Source organism: Oratosquilla oratoria, chromosome 15 (genome assembly GCF_046742065.1).
Source record: "Oratosquilla oratoria isolate Oo_2021 chromosome 15, ASM4674206v1, whole genome shotgun sequence".
Lineage (NCBI taxonomy): Eukaryota > Metazoa > Arthropoda > Malacostraca > Stomatopoda > Squillidae > Oratosquilla > Oratosquilla oratoria.
Genome location: NC_134791.1, coordinates 10,210,116 through 10,227,270, shown reverse-complemented (window position 1 = coordinate 10,227,270; position 17,155 = coordinate 10,210,116). Strand labels below are relative to the sequence as shown.

Below are 17,155 nucleotides of genomic sequence, written 5' to 3'. Positions count from 1 at the left end.
GCTACAAGCGCAGTATCGTCAGCAAACAACAGCTGGCTCACCTCCCACTTTTCTCCATTTTCTTTAACTATCTCCAATCCCTGACCCACCACCCATTTACCTCTCACACCACCCCATCCATGTACAAGTTGAACAGCCAGGGTGACATAACACATCCCTGACGAAGTCCCACCTTTACCTCGAACCACTCGCTCTCTCCATTTCTAATCCTGACACAAGCTCTACTACTCTCATAAAAATTTATATAAAAAAAATCCAATGCCATCCTTAAATATCCAAGGGTCACCTGCTTATTTATAGTTACCTTTTCCTCCACGATACCAATCCACAAAGTTGACAAACCACGTCTGTTAATCTGCAGCCTCTCAGTGGTCTGGGTTCACTCTACTCTAGGCCTAAAACATTCAAAATGGGAATACATGAAAACGAATGATATCGGCTATCTGAACATACACACATGTGGTTGGATTCTGGCTCCAGCCAATGGCGATTATAATGCCCCTACCAGCTTACACATGAACCAACTTGGGCCACCTTTCACACAGCTTTGCTAGTAGTCAGATGTATTTGTCCTGTAAGGAGTCAACTTTGCTTGAGGGCAGACGTGACCAAGAGACTTAACTTCCCAGTGTCTTGCCAATTGTTTAGCCAAATCCAAGATCAAATAGCCAGTTTTGGTTATCTCTCATTTAGCTATAGTGGCAAAAACTAAATAGTCAAAGACCATGGCATAGGAGTAAAATTTTTGGATGAATTAGAGCATGGATCAGTGACAGAAAACTGCAGGTCACCATAAACAGCATAAAATCCAAATGGAGTGTTACTAGTGGAGTTCCCCAAGGCTCAGTTTTGGGTCCCTTATTGTTCATTATGTATATAAATGACTTGGGCAATGAGATTAGTAGTGATGTTAACACGTTGGCAGACAACACTAAAATAGGATACCAAATTAGGTCAGAAGACAAGATACTGCAGGAAGCTCTTAAAAAATTGTACACATGGTGAAATGGCAAAGGAACTTCAATATCTCAAAGTACATACATATACCAAAGACTTTTCCCCCTTACAAGGGAGGTAGCCAAAAAACAAAGGCATAAAAACCATTCCCACCCATTCCATCCCTACTACACTCCCCTCCACCCTCTACCCTCCTCTTGGCACCTCCTGGATGACTGGTCATCCCTGCATCTTGTTCACTGCCCTGGGTCAGAAACAGTGTCGCAGTACACAGCATATCCACAATAAGGCCGTTTCATTAAATCGGCGACCCCCCCTCTCCGTCACCTCATGCAGAAAAGGAGAAGACGGGGAGAAATCCCTTTAGGCTGTGTTAAATTTTTCTCGCACGTATTACCTCACCCCCCATTCCACCTCATCACAACATCATCCATATACAACCATTCTCCATTCACCCCTGTCTTCTGTCCTTTCCCGTCCTTCCTCAACAGACATTCCTCTCTTCCCCAAAACCCCTTTCACCCCATCCATCCATCTCATCCTAGGTTGCCCCCTCATGTTCATTCCCTCCACATCTACCTTCCATAGACTTTCTTCACTCATTCTTTCCATGTGTCCATACCATCCCAATACTCTTTCATCCACCCTGTCTCCCAACTCCCTTACCACCCCTGTTCTCCTCACCTCATTTTTCACTTTATCCAGCCTAGTAAGCCCCATCATACTTCTCGGACACCTCATCTCAAACACATTCAAACTCCTCTCTTCCTCTCTTATGTTCCATGTTTCTGCCCTGTACAGTGCTGTCAGCACAATCACTCCTTCATATAATCTCTTAGCATTCATTCCCAAATGTCTATTTCATGTTACACTTTTTAATCCACCAAGGCATTTACTCTCTTCTCTAAATCTACATTCAACCCCCTCCCTTTCGTGCCACATTTGCACCCAAGTATCTAAAACTATCCACTTCCTCCAGTCTGTCTCCCTTAATACTCACTTCCAGTTTGCTGCCACTTTCACCCCTTGTACATCTCATCATCTAAAGGAAGGAAAACTAGGAGTTTTCCATCCTTTAGAACGGATTTTAATTCGCTAGAATCAGGACAGAGGAGACTGACCAAAACGATACATAGGCTAAAAAATTTACCTTGAGGACAGTCTTAGGCACTTTAATTTACACACTCTGGGAAGGCACAGAGTGTATGGTGATCAAATGGAGGTGTTCAAGTGGATCAAGGGCTTTAACAAAGGGGATGCAGACAGGGTCATTATATTAAGTCAACAGGGCAAGACCTGCACATAAGACAAATTTAGATGTAAAAAGAAAATAGGCAAGAACTGGTTTACCAATAGAGTGGTGAAAGAATGGAATAGACTTGGTAACTATGTAGTGAGTTCTGAAATTATACTATTGGTCGTTTCAAAAAAAGGTTGGACAACTTTATGGATAAGGGTGATAGGTAGTAATGGACATGGAACTGCCTAGTGTAGGCCTTATGGTCTCTTGCAGTCTCCTTCATTCTTATATTCTTGAAACTATTGTATTCCCTTTCATTGCCTTCCCATATGCACAGAACTATGGTGACCAGATTTACTAAAAAAATGTAGAGAGTTGGAGACTTTTTTTTTTATATATTTTTTATATACCAAGGCTTTTTCCCCCTTCCAAGGGAGGTAGCCAAAAAGGGAAAGGCATAAAAACACTCCCACCCATTCCATCCTTAAATACACTCCACACAATCTCATCTGAGCACCTCCTGGATGACGGGTCATCCCTGCACCCTGCCCACCGCCCTGGGTCAGAAGCAGTGTCGCAAGACACAGCACATCCACAGCAAGGCCACTTCATTTAATCGGCGACCCCCCCTCTCCGTCCCCCCTTGCATATAAGGAGAGGACGGGGAGAAATCCCTTCGGGCTGCGTCAAAATTTACTCACACATACTACCCCACCCCCCAGCCCATTCCTCCTCATGCAATCACAACATCATCCATATACAACCATTCTCCACTCACCTCTGTCTTCCGTCCTCTCCCTTCCTTCCTCAACAGACATCCCCCTCTTCCCCAAAGCCCCCTTCACCCCATCCATCCACCTCATCCATCCACCTCATCCTAGGACGTCCCCTCATGTTCACTCCCTCCACATCTGCCTTCCATACCTCTTTTACTAGTCTTTCGTCACTCATTCTTTCCATGTGTCCAAACCATCCTAATATTCTTTCATCAACCCTATCTCCCAAATCCTTTTTCACACCTGTTCTCCTCCTCACCTCCTCATTTCTCACTCTATCCAGCCTAGTAACCCCCACCATACTTCTCAGACACCTCATCTCAAACACATTCAAACTCCTTCTCTCTTCTCTTATGTTCCACGTTTCTGCTCCATACAGTGCTGTTGGCACAATCACTCCTTCATACAGTCTCCTCTTCGCATCCATTCCCAAATGTCTATTCCTCATTACACTCTTTAAACCACCAAGGCATTTACTCGCTTCTCTCAATCTACATTCTACCTCCACCTTCACTCCACCTTTTCCTGCTACACTTGCACCCAAGTATCTAAAACTATCCACTTCCTCCAGTCGCTCTCCCTTAATGTTCACTTCCAGTCTACTGCCACTTTCACCCCATGTACATCTCATCACCTTACTTTTACCCACATTTATCTTTAGCTTTCTTCTATCACATACTCTCCCAAACTCTGCCACCAGCTTCCTCAATCCCTCCTCTGACCCTGCCACAAGCGCAGTGTCGTCCGCAAACAACAGCTGGCTCACCTCCCACTTTTCTCCATTTTCTTTAACCATCTCCAATCCCTGGTTAAAGAAAATGGAGAAAAGTGGGAGGTGAGCCAGCTGTTGTTTGCGGACGACACTGCGCTTGTGGCAGGGTCAGAGGAGGGATTGAGGAAGCTGGTGGCAGAGTTTGGGAGAGTATGTGATAGAAGAAAGCTAAAGATAAATGTGGGTAAAAGTAAGGTGATGAGATGTACATGGGGTGAAAGTGGCATTCACCTCTCGTACCACCCCATCCATGTATAAGTTGAACAGCCAGGGTGACATAACGCATCCTTGACGAAGTCCCACCTTTACTTCAAACCACTCACTCTCTCCATTTCTAATCCTGACACAAGCTCTACTACTCTCATAAAAACTCTTGACAGCTCCTAAAAGCTTTCCTCCTATCCCATAAATCTGCATAACCTCCCACAGTGCCTTTCTGTCTACCCTATCATAAGCCTTTTCCAGATCCATAAAAGCCCAAAAAAACATCCTTCCCCTTTCCTATAGCTTTCTCACATATCTATCTTACCACAAAGATCTGATCTACATACCTCTACCTGTCCTAAATCCACACTGTTCCTCACCAATTACTTCTTCTGTTCCTCTCCTAATCATCTCAATTAAGATCCTCCCATAAGCCTTCCCTACTACACTTAACAGGCTAATCCCTCTGAAACTACTACATTCACACTTGTCCCCTTTTCCCTTGTAAAGAGGAACTATACAGGCACTTCTCCAGTCCTCCGGTACTCTACCCTCTCTCCAGCAAACATTAAATAACCTCGCCAACCAGTCCACCATCACTGAACCTCCCTTTTTCAGACATTCTGCATGGCATCCATCCAGACCAGGTGCCTTACCTGCTTTCATCATCTTTACAACTGCCTTCACCTCATCCTTCCTTATTTCTCCTCCATTCTCCTCACTCATCACTCTCATTTTCTTTGCATTTCCCACTGCAGCTATCTTTCCTTCCCTATCCTCCTTCACATTTAGCAACTCCCTAAAATATTCTGCCCATCTTCCCCTTACTGCCATCTCTTCCATTATCATCTCTCCATCTGTACCTTTTACCTTTTCTTCCCTACTTGATTCGCCTCCTCTTCCTTTCTTAATTTCTTTCCAAAACATCTTTTTATTACTTTCAAAATTTTCTGTCATACTCTTACCCCATTTCACATCTGCTCTCCTCTTTGCCTCCTTTACCTTTTGCTTTACTTCTCTTTTCTTTTCTTTGTACGTCTCATACGACTCCCCCGTCCTCTTTTGTAACCAATCTGTGAATGCTCGCTTCTTCTCTTCTACAACCTTCTTTGTTTCCTCATCCCACCATTCACTACCCTTTCTTCTATTTCCCCCTGTCCTTCTTGTTCCACACACCATCCTTGCACACTTTAAGACTCCCTCCTTGAACCATCCCCATTCCTCCTCCACACCCATCTCTGCTCCATCCTTTACTCCCTCCCACTCCTGCTTCAGCTTCTTTTCGTACTCCTTCTCCTTTTCCTTTTCCTTCAAGGAGTTCACTCTAAGAACCTCCCTACCTTTTGTCCCTTTCCTCTTTCTCCATCTATCCTCCACTCTCAGCTTACCTTCCACCAAAAAATGATCTGATATTCCCCCACCTTCTCCCCTTAGCACATGTACATCCTTAACTCTTCCTATCATAATCCTATTTACCACTACATAATCCATTAGCGCTCTATCTACCACCCTTCCCTCCACCACCCTCTCCCATGTGTACTTATGCTTGACTTTCTTCCGAAACACTGTACTTGCTATCATCAACTCTCTTTCTAGACACACTTAACACACTTGGAGACTTAACCTTCTGAATTCTTTATCAAGTCACTGAAGCATTAGTATGACTCCAAATATTTGCCATATCAGTATTTCATATTTCATTGAAGCCAGTTTATCCACTTTGACTGCTGTATTGGCAGATTCAGGTCATAAGTTTTGTCCCTGGATCGACTGCAGGATAACTTTCTGGGTCAGCAGAATTGTTAGTTATGAAATGGAAAACATTGAAGCAAAACACTGGATTGAATATGCTTCCTGTTGACATTTTATTAATTTTTATTTATCTCTTTGTTAATACATATATTTAACTAGAGTATTTCTTCTTCCAGCACATCCAGTGGAAATGCATCACCATCAAAACAGGGCATCCGAAACTTTGGCTTTATTTTGGCAGGTCTCACTGGCAGTGCAGCTATTGGTCTCTCCATTGTCTGTGCTCCGTTTGTTGCACCCGCCCTGAGAAAGGTATGGATAGACTTAATGACTATTTACCTCATTCAGAGTCTGGTGGTAAAATACTATACCAAGAGCTTTTTCCCCCTTATAAGGGAGGTACCTAAGGCTGAGGCACTTGCCTATTCCCACCTGGATTTTGATCTTTTGTTTCCCCGAGAAACACTATCAGTTAACATGAAACTGTCAAGAAAAGTAGAAATTATTCCTTTAAATTTTTGTGGGGAAGTAGTGTCAGGGGTACTGAAATTAAGACCAAATTGTAACCTTGTGTATTGCTTATAAAGATGCATAGTTTTGAAGGTCTGCTCAGGGTCACCAAAACTAAATTTTTGGCTGTAACTTCATAAAGAATTATCTGATGTACGTCACTGTACATTTGGGAATGGATTCTAATGCCACGTCCACACGGTCGAGCACTGTCCGCAGGTCACGAGGGCTTTGCTCGACAACGGGCAATTTCAGCAGACAAACCATCAAACTGTCCGTTCCCAGCGCCATTTGCAGGCAGTGGATGGAGGGCTGATATCGCTGCCAAACGCATGAGGTGAGGTGCGAGTAAAGTTAGCAAACTCGCTCAGTACAGACAAAGTTACCTTACCACCATGTTCGCACCTAGTACCAATGTATACTGGTCTCGACAACACGTGCAATTGGTGCTATGTTTCTCCTCATATTTGTCTCTTGCCTTTGTATATATGGCTCCACTTTCGAAAGGAGAACAGAAAAGCTGTTTATGTTCATTCTCATGTAATTGCAAAACAATTGTTCATTTTCATCCTGCAATTCACGTAGGATTGTCACTGAGCTTCCCATTAAATCACGTCTTTGTAACCACTCCCGGCACCAGACATGTCTCCGTGATTTCTTGTTTTTCTTTTTAATGCAGGCAGCAATTATAATGCTGTAAAGTGCTACCTTCTTTCCAAGTATGGCGGGAACCATGGTTATCGTACCGCACTGAACCACTCACTCCCAACCTCTGCTTGCGGCCAACTAACCTCCAACCACCATTGTCAGCCGTGTGGACACCTTCGCGGGCAGAGTCTGCGGACTTTGCCTGGTAAGGGCAAAGTCTGCCAGGCACAGCTCGACCGTGTGGACGCGGCATAAGAGATTATATGAAGGTATGATTGTGCCAACACTACTGTATGGGGCAGAAACATGGAAGATGAGAGAGGAAGAATTTAAATGTGTTTAAGGTGAAATGTCTGAGAAGTATGGTACAGGTGACCAGGCTGGATAGAGTGAGAAACAAGGAGGTAAGGAAGAGAGTGGGGGTGGAAAAAGAGTTGGGAGATAGGGATAATGAAAGTATTGGGATGGGTTGGACATATGGAAAGAATGAGTGAAGAAAGATTAGTAAAAGCAGTTTGGAAGGCAGAGGTGGATGAGTGAACAGGAGGGGGTGAGCAAGGATGAGATGGATGGATGGGATAAAAGGGTAGTTGGGAAAGAGAGGGGATGTCTGTTGAGGAAGGAAAGGAGAAGATAGGGGTGAGTGGAGAATGGTTGTGTATGGATGATGCTGTGATACATGGAAGGGAGTGGGTGGAAAATGGGGGGGATGGGGAGTGGTTATGTGAGAGAGATATTTTGATGCAACCCAAAGGGATTTCTCCGTCTTCTCTATTTCTGCGTAAGGGGACAGAGAGGGGGAGTTTCCAATTAAATGAAACAGCCTTGCTATGGATGGCTGCATTGCTTCTGACCCAGGGCAATGGCGAGATGCAGGGATGACCCATCACCCAGGAGGAGCCAAGAAAAGAGGGAGGGAAGGTTGGTGAATAAGAGTGGAGTGTGTGGGGATGAAATGGGTGGGAGAGGAATTATGTCTTGACTTTGGCTACCTCCTTTGTACAGTAAAGGGGAAAAAGGCTTTGGTATATATAATGTAATGTACTAAAAGTAAGGACCAAGATTATCTTCACTATTATTTGTAATCTTGTATTAATGAAAATATATTATTTTGAAGGTATTGGATGAAAGGTTTTGGGTTCAGGGTTATTGCTGCTGGAAACTACTGCTAGGTGAGGTTTGTTATACCCCTATTATTACTTAACAGGGGTGTTCTCCATTCACGTGTACTGTCCTTAATTGTGTTGTGCTTTTTGTTGAACATAGCAATCTTCTTTTATGAAGTCCTTTCTCTTTGTCCATTTGTACAAGATGATCAGATTTCTTTCAAGCATTTTGATACAATGGTTTCTAGCCTTTCGTTCCATTATAGACCTTGCACTGAGAGGCATTTGTATATTCTTCAGATTTGCTGTCTTTTGTCATTCTTGTTCAGCAGTACTGCTACTTGCTGCCACATTACTGTTCATCATATCCAAGTTAATAGAAATACTAATAACAGAAAGAAACAAGTAATTTACCCACTTTCTGAAACCAACATGACTCAGGGAGGGCTACTTGAGATAATTTCTCTCATTACACACAAGAAGTGCTGGAAGGGTTTGACAATAAAGCTCCACCAGGAAGAATGGTCAAGGTAGCAAATATAAACAAATCATTTGATAAAGTTCCTGGACATGTACTATCAACAAAGATCATAGAGACAAACATTCACAACAAAGACACTAAATGGCTGACATATTTTTTAGTTGGCAGACAGTGTCGAGCAGTGGTTCTTAACCTTTTTCAGTGCCTGGACCCCTTGATATTTCAGAAAATTTTCTTGTACCCCCATCCAATGCAAATACATTGTAAACATATGAAAAGAATTAGTGATACTACAATGGAGACCTTCAAGGAGCAGTACTTTTGCCTGCATTTTTCAACCTCGTTTCACAACACCAGAGCTCTCGGCATCAGTGGTGGCCTGATTATTTTTCTTTTCTTTTCTTCTTCCAAGTGGATCAGGAATAAACAGTGGGAGTAAACCAGTCATGGCTACTGTGGAAGCTCTATATCTTCCTGCACTACCCAAGCAGTATGGTGAGAGACAGAGATGACTTCTTCCAAAATGTGCTGAGTGGGAGAAGCAACAAAAGTGTTTTGGATGAATGGGGAATAGGCATAGGCTGTGTCTTTTGAATCTGCCATCCCCTCGTAAGGGGGAAAAGGCCTTTTGGTATGTATTTAGTTTATATTTTGTTTACACTTGGATGTTTTACACGGTCAAATCTTCTTTTACAGGTTTGCCTACCATATGTTCCAGCCACAACCAGACAAGTCCAGAATGTCTTGCAAGGACTCAGAGGATCATCAGGAAGTCTGATTGACCTTGGCAGTGGAGATGGCCGTATTGTAAGGATGTGGTATATTTTTATTTGGCCTTTTCAATGATGGTTAGGTTAGTAGTCCCCTGTATGGAGAAAAGCAATGCAAATGGAGAAATTTGTTATATTGTTATTACCTTAGTCTCTCTGGATAAACAGACCCTCTTATTGTTTATGTTGTGTGTTTCTTAATTTATTGACCCAAGTCTCTCAGGAGTTTTGCAACTGCCCATTAGTCATTCGGAGAAGAGATTTTGTGTTGTTCTTTGGACAAAGTTAGTGTAGGGTTATGTAGAATGAAGTAGTGTCTGTAAAGTGGTAGTATATGGGACAGTTTGTGTTTTGCTGCATTGCCTTTGGCCTGAACAGTGTGGTGGAGGACAGGTACTGAGATGAGAGGAACATTAAATGGTTTTTAATGTGTATGAAGTGGGTGGGTGTTTTGACTTTGCTACCTCCTTTGTAAGGGGGAAAGGAATTTTGATGTAGAAGGCAGAGGTAGGAGTGAACATAAGGGGATGACTAAGGATGAGATGGATGGATGGATAGATGGGGTAAAAGGGGCATTGGGAAAGAGGGGAATGCCTGTTGAAGATGGACAGGAGAAGACAGAAGATAGGGGTGAATGGAAAATGGTTGTGTTTGGATGATGATGATGCATGAAAGTGAATGGGTGGGTGGGGATGGGGGTGTGGGAGTATGTGTGGAAAAATAATTTAATGCAGCCTGAAGAGATTTCTCCCCATCTTCTCTTTTTCTGTGTGAGGGGACGGAGAGGGGTGGTCAGCGATTTAATGAAGCAGCTTTGCTCTGGATGCGCTGTCTTGCGACACTGCTGACTCAGAGCAGTGGGCAAGATTCAGGGATGACCCGTCATACAGGAGGACCCAAGATAAGAGGGAGGGAGGTGGGTGAATGGGAGTGGATTATGTGGGGATGGAATGGGTGGGAGTAGATTTTTTTGTTTTTTTCTCTCTCTACCTTTCTTGTAAGGGATGAAAAGCCCTTGGTATTTGTGCATGTATTTTTCTTGCATCCTAGCAATTGATATATCAATTGGTTTGCCCAGCTCATTTCTACAGGTGACCTACAGCCTTACACATGCATACCAAAAGGTCAGCCAAGTCAAAGGATACACTCTGCTTCTATACAGTACAGGAGTCCCTCAAATAACATAGGGGTTAGGTTCCTGAAATTACCGCGTATGATCAAATCCGCGTATGCTGACTTTCCATATTAAATACCGAGAACTGTATGTGTGTGTGTGTGTGCGTGCGTGCGTCTGTCTTTACCTAGTTGTAAATACACACACACACACACACACACACACACACACTTTCAACGAACGGACGGCTTGAAGAACGCTCTGAAGAAAAGTGCAGATTGTGGATACCAACGCAAAGAGAAGTGCCTTTTTGTATTTGCAGGGGGGGGGGAAATTGCTCGTGAGGTAGTGGGAAAGTAAGGAAAGAGGAGAAGGGGAGGGATTGCTGGGAAAATGGAAGGTAATGAGGAAGTAGAGGACTTGGTCCAAATAGACCGCCGTAAAGTAAACAAAAGACCACAAGACGAGCTGGAGGACGACGGAATGTCTAATAAGAATGTAAAGATTAGAAGTATAGATAGGAACAATACAGTAGAAAGTGATGAGAATATTTTCAAGGGATTTAAAGAGAGTGGGGGGGACACAAACCCCCCCCGACTGACAAGACTAGAGGAGAAGGTTGATAAGGTGATCAAGGACTTGGAGAGTAGGTTAGGTCATATGAACACCATTTTACAAAGGGTTGAAAGATTGGAAGAACTGGAAAAGGCGAATAGAAACTTAACTGATGAAATAGAAGAACTAAAAAGACAGTTAAGAGAGGTAAAGGGGGAGAATGAGGAATTGAAGAAGAATAGTAAAGAAAACAGAGAAACAATAGCTAAAGAAAGTAAAAATTGGAAGCAAACCCAAGAAGGAAATAAGATTTCATTCACTGACATAGTCAAACAGCAATTGAAAGAACATACTGAAGACTCAGTTATTAAAGTGATGAGACAAAAGGAGAATATAGTAAGGGACTTAGCAGACAAGAAGAAATGTATAATTATATTAGGAATGGAAGAGAAACACAACACAGATAGAACCACAAGAATCAAAGAGGAAAATGAAAAAGTAAGCCAATTACTAGAATCAGTTCAGGAAGATGAACCAGGAATTATGAAACAAATCGAAGAGAAATTTAGACTCGGAAAGTATAGCACAGACAAGACCAGACCAATTAAGATTAAATTCAAGTCACAAACAACGGCAGAGAATATCTTATCCAAAACAGGGAAACTAGCAACAAGTGAACAATACAAAAAGATATGGATAAAAAGAGAAATGAATAAAGAGGAAAGAGAAGAAGAAAAGAAGAAAAGACTGGAAGCTAAGACAAAAAACGAGAACAGAACGGAGTCAGAGAAAGAGAGATTCTATTGGAGAGTAGTGAACATGAAACTAAGGAAGTTCGACACACAAAAGAAAAACATAAGGGAAACAGAGAACACAATGGAAGTGGCAGAAAACTAAGAGTGTCTTACACAAATATAGATGGATTAATAACAGGATTGAATGAGCTGAATGATTATTTGAAAGAAAAAGAACCGGACATAATGGGAATTGTAGAAACAAAATTAAAAGGCCCACTACCACCCAACAGTGTAGGACATGATGCATACAATTATTGGATTAGAAACAGAGAGAAAAAGCAAGGGGGTGGAGTTATGTTCCTGACTAAGAAGGATATAAATGTGAAAGGTGTCATATATGGAAAGAATACAGTAGAGATGATTATGATAGAAGTGGAAGACAGAGATAAGAAGAGCAGAAAATTTGTGATCAATTATGTGCCTCCGAAAACAGCCTCATGGGAGGAGAGTGAATATAAAAGTATGCTAGAGGACACAAAGATAGCATTAACTAAAATAATGGAAGACGGAGGAAGAATAGTTATGATGGGCGACTTTAATTGCAAAGAAATCTGCTGGGAAGAAATGACAGTAAAGAGTGGTGATGACTCATGGGGAAATGCTCTACTTGAGATGATTACTGACCATTCAATGACACAATGGATACAAGAGAACACTAGGTATAGAAATGAAGAAGAACCATCGAGGCTAGACTTAATAATTACATCTGAACCTAGAATAGTGGACAAGATTGAATATAAAACACCAATAGGTAAAAGTGACCACATATTGATTGAACTGGAACTTAATGAAGAAAAATATATGAAAAGAAATGAACAATATAGAAAAGGAAGAATGATGTATGAAAAAACAAACTTTGATAAAATAAGAGAATTCTTCCAACAAGAAAACTGGGAAGAAATATACAAAGAAGAAACATCAGTGGAAGAGAAATGGAATATTTTGACAAAAATTTACAAAAAAGGAGTGGAAAAGTATGTCCCAAGACAAAAACAAGAAAAAGAATATGTAAAATGCTGGTACAACAAAAGTTGTAGGGAGTTAAAAGACAAAAGAGACAAAGCCTGGACCAGATGGAAAAAACACAGAAGACCTGAAAAATGGAAAATATATACTGGTTATAGAAATGAATATGTACAAAAGTGCAGAGAAAAAAAAAGAAAATATGAAAAAGATGTTATAGAAAAGTGTAAAGATCAACCAAAACTATTCTACAGATTTGTAAACAATAAACTGAAAAACAAACAAGACTTGGAGAAATTGAGACAAGGAGGAGTTGAATACACTGAGGAAATGGAAATGGCAGAAATTATGAACAAACATTTTAAATCAGTGTTTACAAGGGAAAATATACAACCTGAAGAGATTGAGTGGAAAGAAAAAGTCCCCCCTATGGAAGAAATAGAAGTAACAAAGAATGAAATATTGACACACTTGGGTAATTTTGATGTCAGAAAATCGCATGGGCCAGATGAAATAGCAAACTGGATTCTGAAAGAATGCAGGAATGAACTGGCAGACAAAATACATAGCATAATAAGCAGTTCCTTAAAAGAAGGAAAAGTTCCAGAAGATTGGAAAAAAGCAAATATAGTACCTATATATAAAGGAGGAAATAAAGAAGAACCTACCAACTATAGACCAGTCTCTCTAACAAGTACAATAGCAAAAATTTGTGAAAGAATTATCAAAAGTAGATGGGTAAAATACTTGGAAAAAAACAACGTACTAAATCCAAGGCAATTTGGATTCAGACAAGGACGATCATGCGTCACCAATTTAATATGTTTCTATTCAAGGCTAATAGATATAATACAAGAAAGAGATGGATGGGCTGATTGTGCATTTCTAGACCTAAAAAAAGCTTTTGACAAAGTACCACATATGAAGTTGCTTAAGAAATTAGAATATGAAGGAGGAATACAAGGTAAATTGCTAAATTGGATGGAAGACTTTTTGCAAGAAAGAAAAATGAGAGTAGTGATAAGAGATCAGCACTCAAAATGGAATGAAGTAATAAGCGGTGTCCCGCAGGGAACAGTTCTGGCCCCAATAATGTTTGCTATATATATTAATGATATGGATGAAGGAATTGAAAGCTATATGAGCTTCTTTGCAGATGATGCAAAATTACTGAAAAGAGTGAAAACTGAAGAAGATTGTGAATCACTACAGAGAGATCTAAATAAAGTACAAGAATGGAGTAGGAAGTGGGAGATGGAGTTCAATACAAAAAAGTGTAGTATAATGGAATTTGGAAAAAGCAAAAACAGAATAACAGGATCATATAATTTGGGAGAAGAAGGAATAAAAAGAGTAGAAAATGAGAAGGACCTGGGAGTCATTGTTATGAATAATATGTCACCTGAGAAACATATAAATAAGATTTTTGGAGAAACCTATAATTTAATAAGAACAATCAAAGTGGCATTTACATACCTGGATGAAGAAATGGTGAGGAAAATCCTAATCACCCTGATAAGACCAAGATTGGAATATGCAGCAACGATATGGTCACCAAGTACAAAAAAATGTATAAAAAAACTTGAAAGAATGCAAAGAGCAATTACAAAATTGGCACCAACACTCTCAAAACTATCATATGAAGAGAGACTACAAAAACTTAAACTACAGACACTAGAGCAAAGAAGAGAGAGAGGAGATTTGATAGCTATTTACAGAATCATGAAAGGCATAGAAATTACTGATAGAGAGAATCTGATAAAATGGGATGACAGAAATACAAGAGGACATGGAAAGAAAATAAAAAAAGACAGCTATAGAAGAGATTTGAAAAAGAACAGCTTTCCTCACAGAGCAATAGACAGTTGGAACAAGTTAGATGAGAAAGTGGTGTGTGCAAAAACAATACATGAATTTAAAAATAGTTTAGATAAAATGAGATATGAAGACGGGACCTCACGAGCATAGCTCCCCTTCCCGTAAAATACAACTAGGTAAATACAACTAGGTAAATACACGTGCGGGTGTATGTGTGTGCGCGCGTGCGTGTATGTGGTGTATGTATGTGGCTTATGTTGTTTGTGCGTATATACATGTGTGTATGTGGCGTATATGTGTATGTGGCGTATATACAGACGCTCCTCTACTTACGTTCATTCGTTTTACGTTTTTTCGATTTTACGTTTGAACTGACTTTAAAAAAAAAAAGTTTGAGTGAATTTTTTAGTTTAGCGCGCTCTCCGTAGTTCAAACGATACTTGCGCATGACGCTGCGTCCATTGTTTACATTGCACAAACGACAAACTGAACATGCCTTGCATCCTCCTCCTCCACCATCTCAATTTATGTTGCTTGAATTTAATTTATTTGAAATCAATGTTATTATTTTATAGTGTTATGTTTACCCCGTCTGGGGTATTGGCTGCTTGTTATTGTGGCAAAGTAGCATGCAGTCGATACTTTAGGGTCTATATGGGGCGCCCCTACGGACCAGAGCCACACATCATTTTGTCTATGATAGAAGAAATTCTGTTCATAGAGAAATGATGACACTTTTATACTACGACTGTCCCTCCGTTATGCTGTCCCCCAACCCCTTGTTGCTGTCCTGTACCATTTCTCTGAGTATTCTCTTTCTGATTGGGGGAATTCCCTGTGGTGGGGGAAAAGAATACTGCCACCAAGTTTTCCCACTTGGATCGTAAGAGGCGAGAAGAAAGGGACGGGGAGAGGGACTAGGCATCCTTCTCCCTGTAGCCCCACGGGGCACACATCCTAAAGACAAAAGTGAAGGCATAAGGGGTGCTGGCGGGCCTCGGGCCAGCACCCTAAGGTTTGGGTCTTTTAATGTGCGTGGATGTGGTACAGATGAGAGTAAAAGGGAAGAGATAGGTAGTATGTTTGTGAGAAGAAAGTTGGATGTGTTGGCTTTGAGTGAAACTAAGTTGAAAGGGAAGGGTGAGTGTATGTTTGGGAGTGTAAGTGGGAGGTTATCAGGAGTGAAGAGAGGGCGAGGGAGGGAAGGGGTGGCTATTCTTGTAAGTGAGGAGATAGGTAAAGGGGTAGTGGAGTGGAAGGAGGTTTCCTCAAGGATAATGTGGATGAAGGTGAAACTGGGAAAGGAGATGTGGGTCTTTGTAAGTGCATATGGGCCGGGCAGTGAGAAGAGTGTAGAAGAAAGGGAGGCCTTTTGGATAGATTTAAATGAGTGCATAGAGGGTTTAGGAAGAAATGTCAATGTAATAGTACTGGGAGACCTTAATGCTAGAGTGGGAAATGGTCCAATCGATGGAGTGGTTGGGAAGTGTGGAGTTCCAGGAAAGAATCGTAGTGGAGAGTTGATGGTGGAAATGTGTCTAGAAAGAGAGTTGATGATAGCAAATACAGTGTTTCGGAAGAAAGTCAAGCATAAGTACACATGGGAGAGGGTGGTGGAGGGAAGGGTGGTAGATAGAGCGCTAATGGATTATGTAGTGGTAAATAGGATTATGATAGGAAGAGTTAAGGATGTACATGTGCTAAGGGGAGAGGGTGGGGGAATATCAGATCATTTTTTGGTGGAAGGTAAGTTGAGAGTGGAGGATAGATGGAGAAGGAGGAAAGGGACAAAAGGTAGGGAGGTTCTTAGAGTGAACTCCTTGAATGAAAAGGAAAAGGAGAAGGAGTACGAAAAGAAGCTGAAGGAGGAGTGGGAGGGAGTAAAGGATAGAGCAGAGATGGGTGTGGAGGAGGAATGGGGATGGTTCAAGGAGGGAGTCTTAAAGTGTGCAAGGATGGTGTGTGGAACAAGAAGGACAGGAGGAAATAGAAGAAAGGGTAGTGAATGGTGGGATGAGGAAACAAAGAAGGTTGTAGAAGAGAAGAAGCGAGCATTCACAGATTGGTTACAAAAGAGGACAGGGGAGTCATATGAGAGGTACAAAGAAAAGAAAAGAGAAGTAAAGCAAAAGGTAAAGGAGGCAAAGAGGAGAGCAGATGTGAAATGGGGTAGGAGTATGACAGAAAATTTTGAAAGTAATAAAAAGATGTTTTGGAAAGAAATTAAGAGAGGAAGAGGAGGCGAATCAAGTAGGGAAGAAAAGGTAAAAGGTACAGATGGAGAGTTGATAATGGAAGAGATGGCAGTGAGGGGAAGATGGGCAGAATATTTTAGGGAGTTGCTAAATGTGAAGGAGGATAGGGAAGGAAAGATAGCTGCAGTGGGAAATACGAAGAAAATGAGAGTGATGAGTGAGGAGAACGGAGGAGAAATAAGGAAGGATGAGGTGAAGGCAGTTGTAAAGATGATGAAAGCAGGTAAGGCACCTGGTCTGGATGGATGTCATGCAGAATGTCTGAAAAAGGGAGGTTCAGTGATGGTGGACTGGTTGGTGAGATTATTTAATGTTTGCTGGAGAGAGGGTAAAGTACCGGAGGACTGGAGTAGTGCCTGTATAGTTCCTCTTTACAAGGGAAAAGGGGACAAGTGTGAATGTAGTAATTTCAGAGGGATTAGCCTGTTGAGTGTAGT

At 41.4% G+C, this 17,155-nt stretch overlaps 1 protein-coding gene across 3 annotated transcripts in view; it reads left to right on the top strand.

The window, feature by feature from the left end:
- The window catches only part of LOC143033286 (ATP synthase subunit C lysine N-methyltransferase), an 84,387-nt gene that overhangs the window by 37,495 nt on the left and 29,737 nt on the right, over nucleotides 1-17,155 (top strand). For all 3 annotated transcript variants that reach the window (XR_012967166.1, XM_076198549.1, XM_076198550.1), the window contains exons 2-3: nucleotides 5,878-6,013; nucleotides 9,143-9,253. Coding sequence is in view for 2 of the 3 variants with exons in the window: in XM_076198549.1 (XP_076054664.1) it covers nucleotides 5,878-6,013; nucleotides 9,143-9,253 (247 nt within the window). In the remaining variant the exon portion in view is untranslated. The remainder of the gene's footprint in view (nucleotides 1-5,877; nucleotides 6,014-9,142; nucleotides 9,254-17,155) is intronic.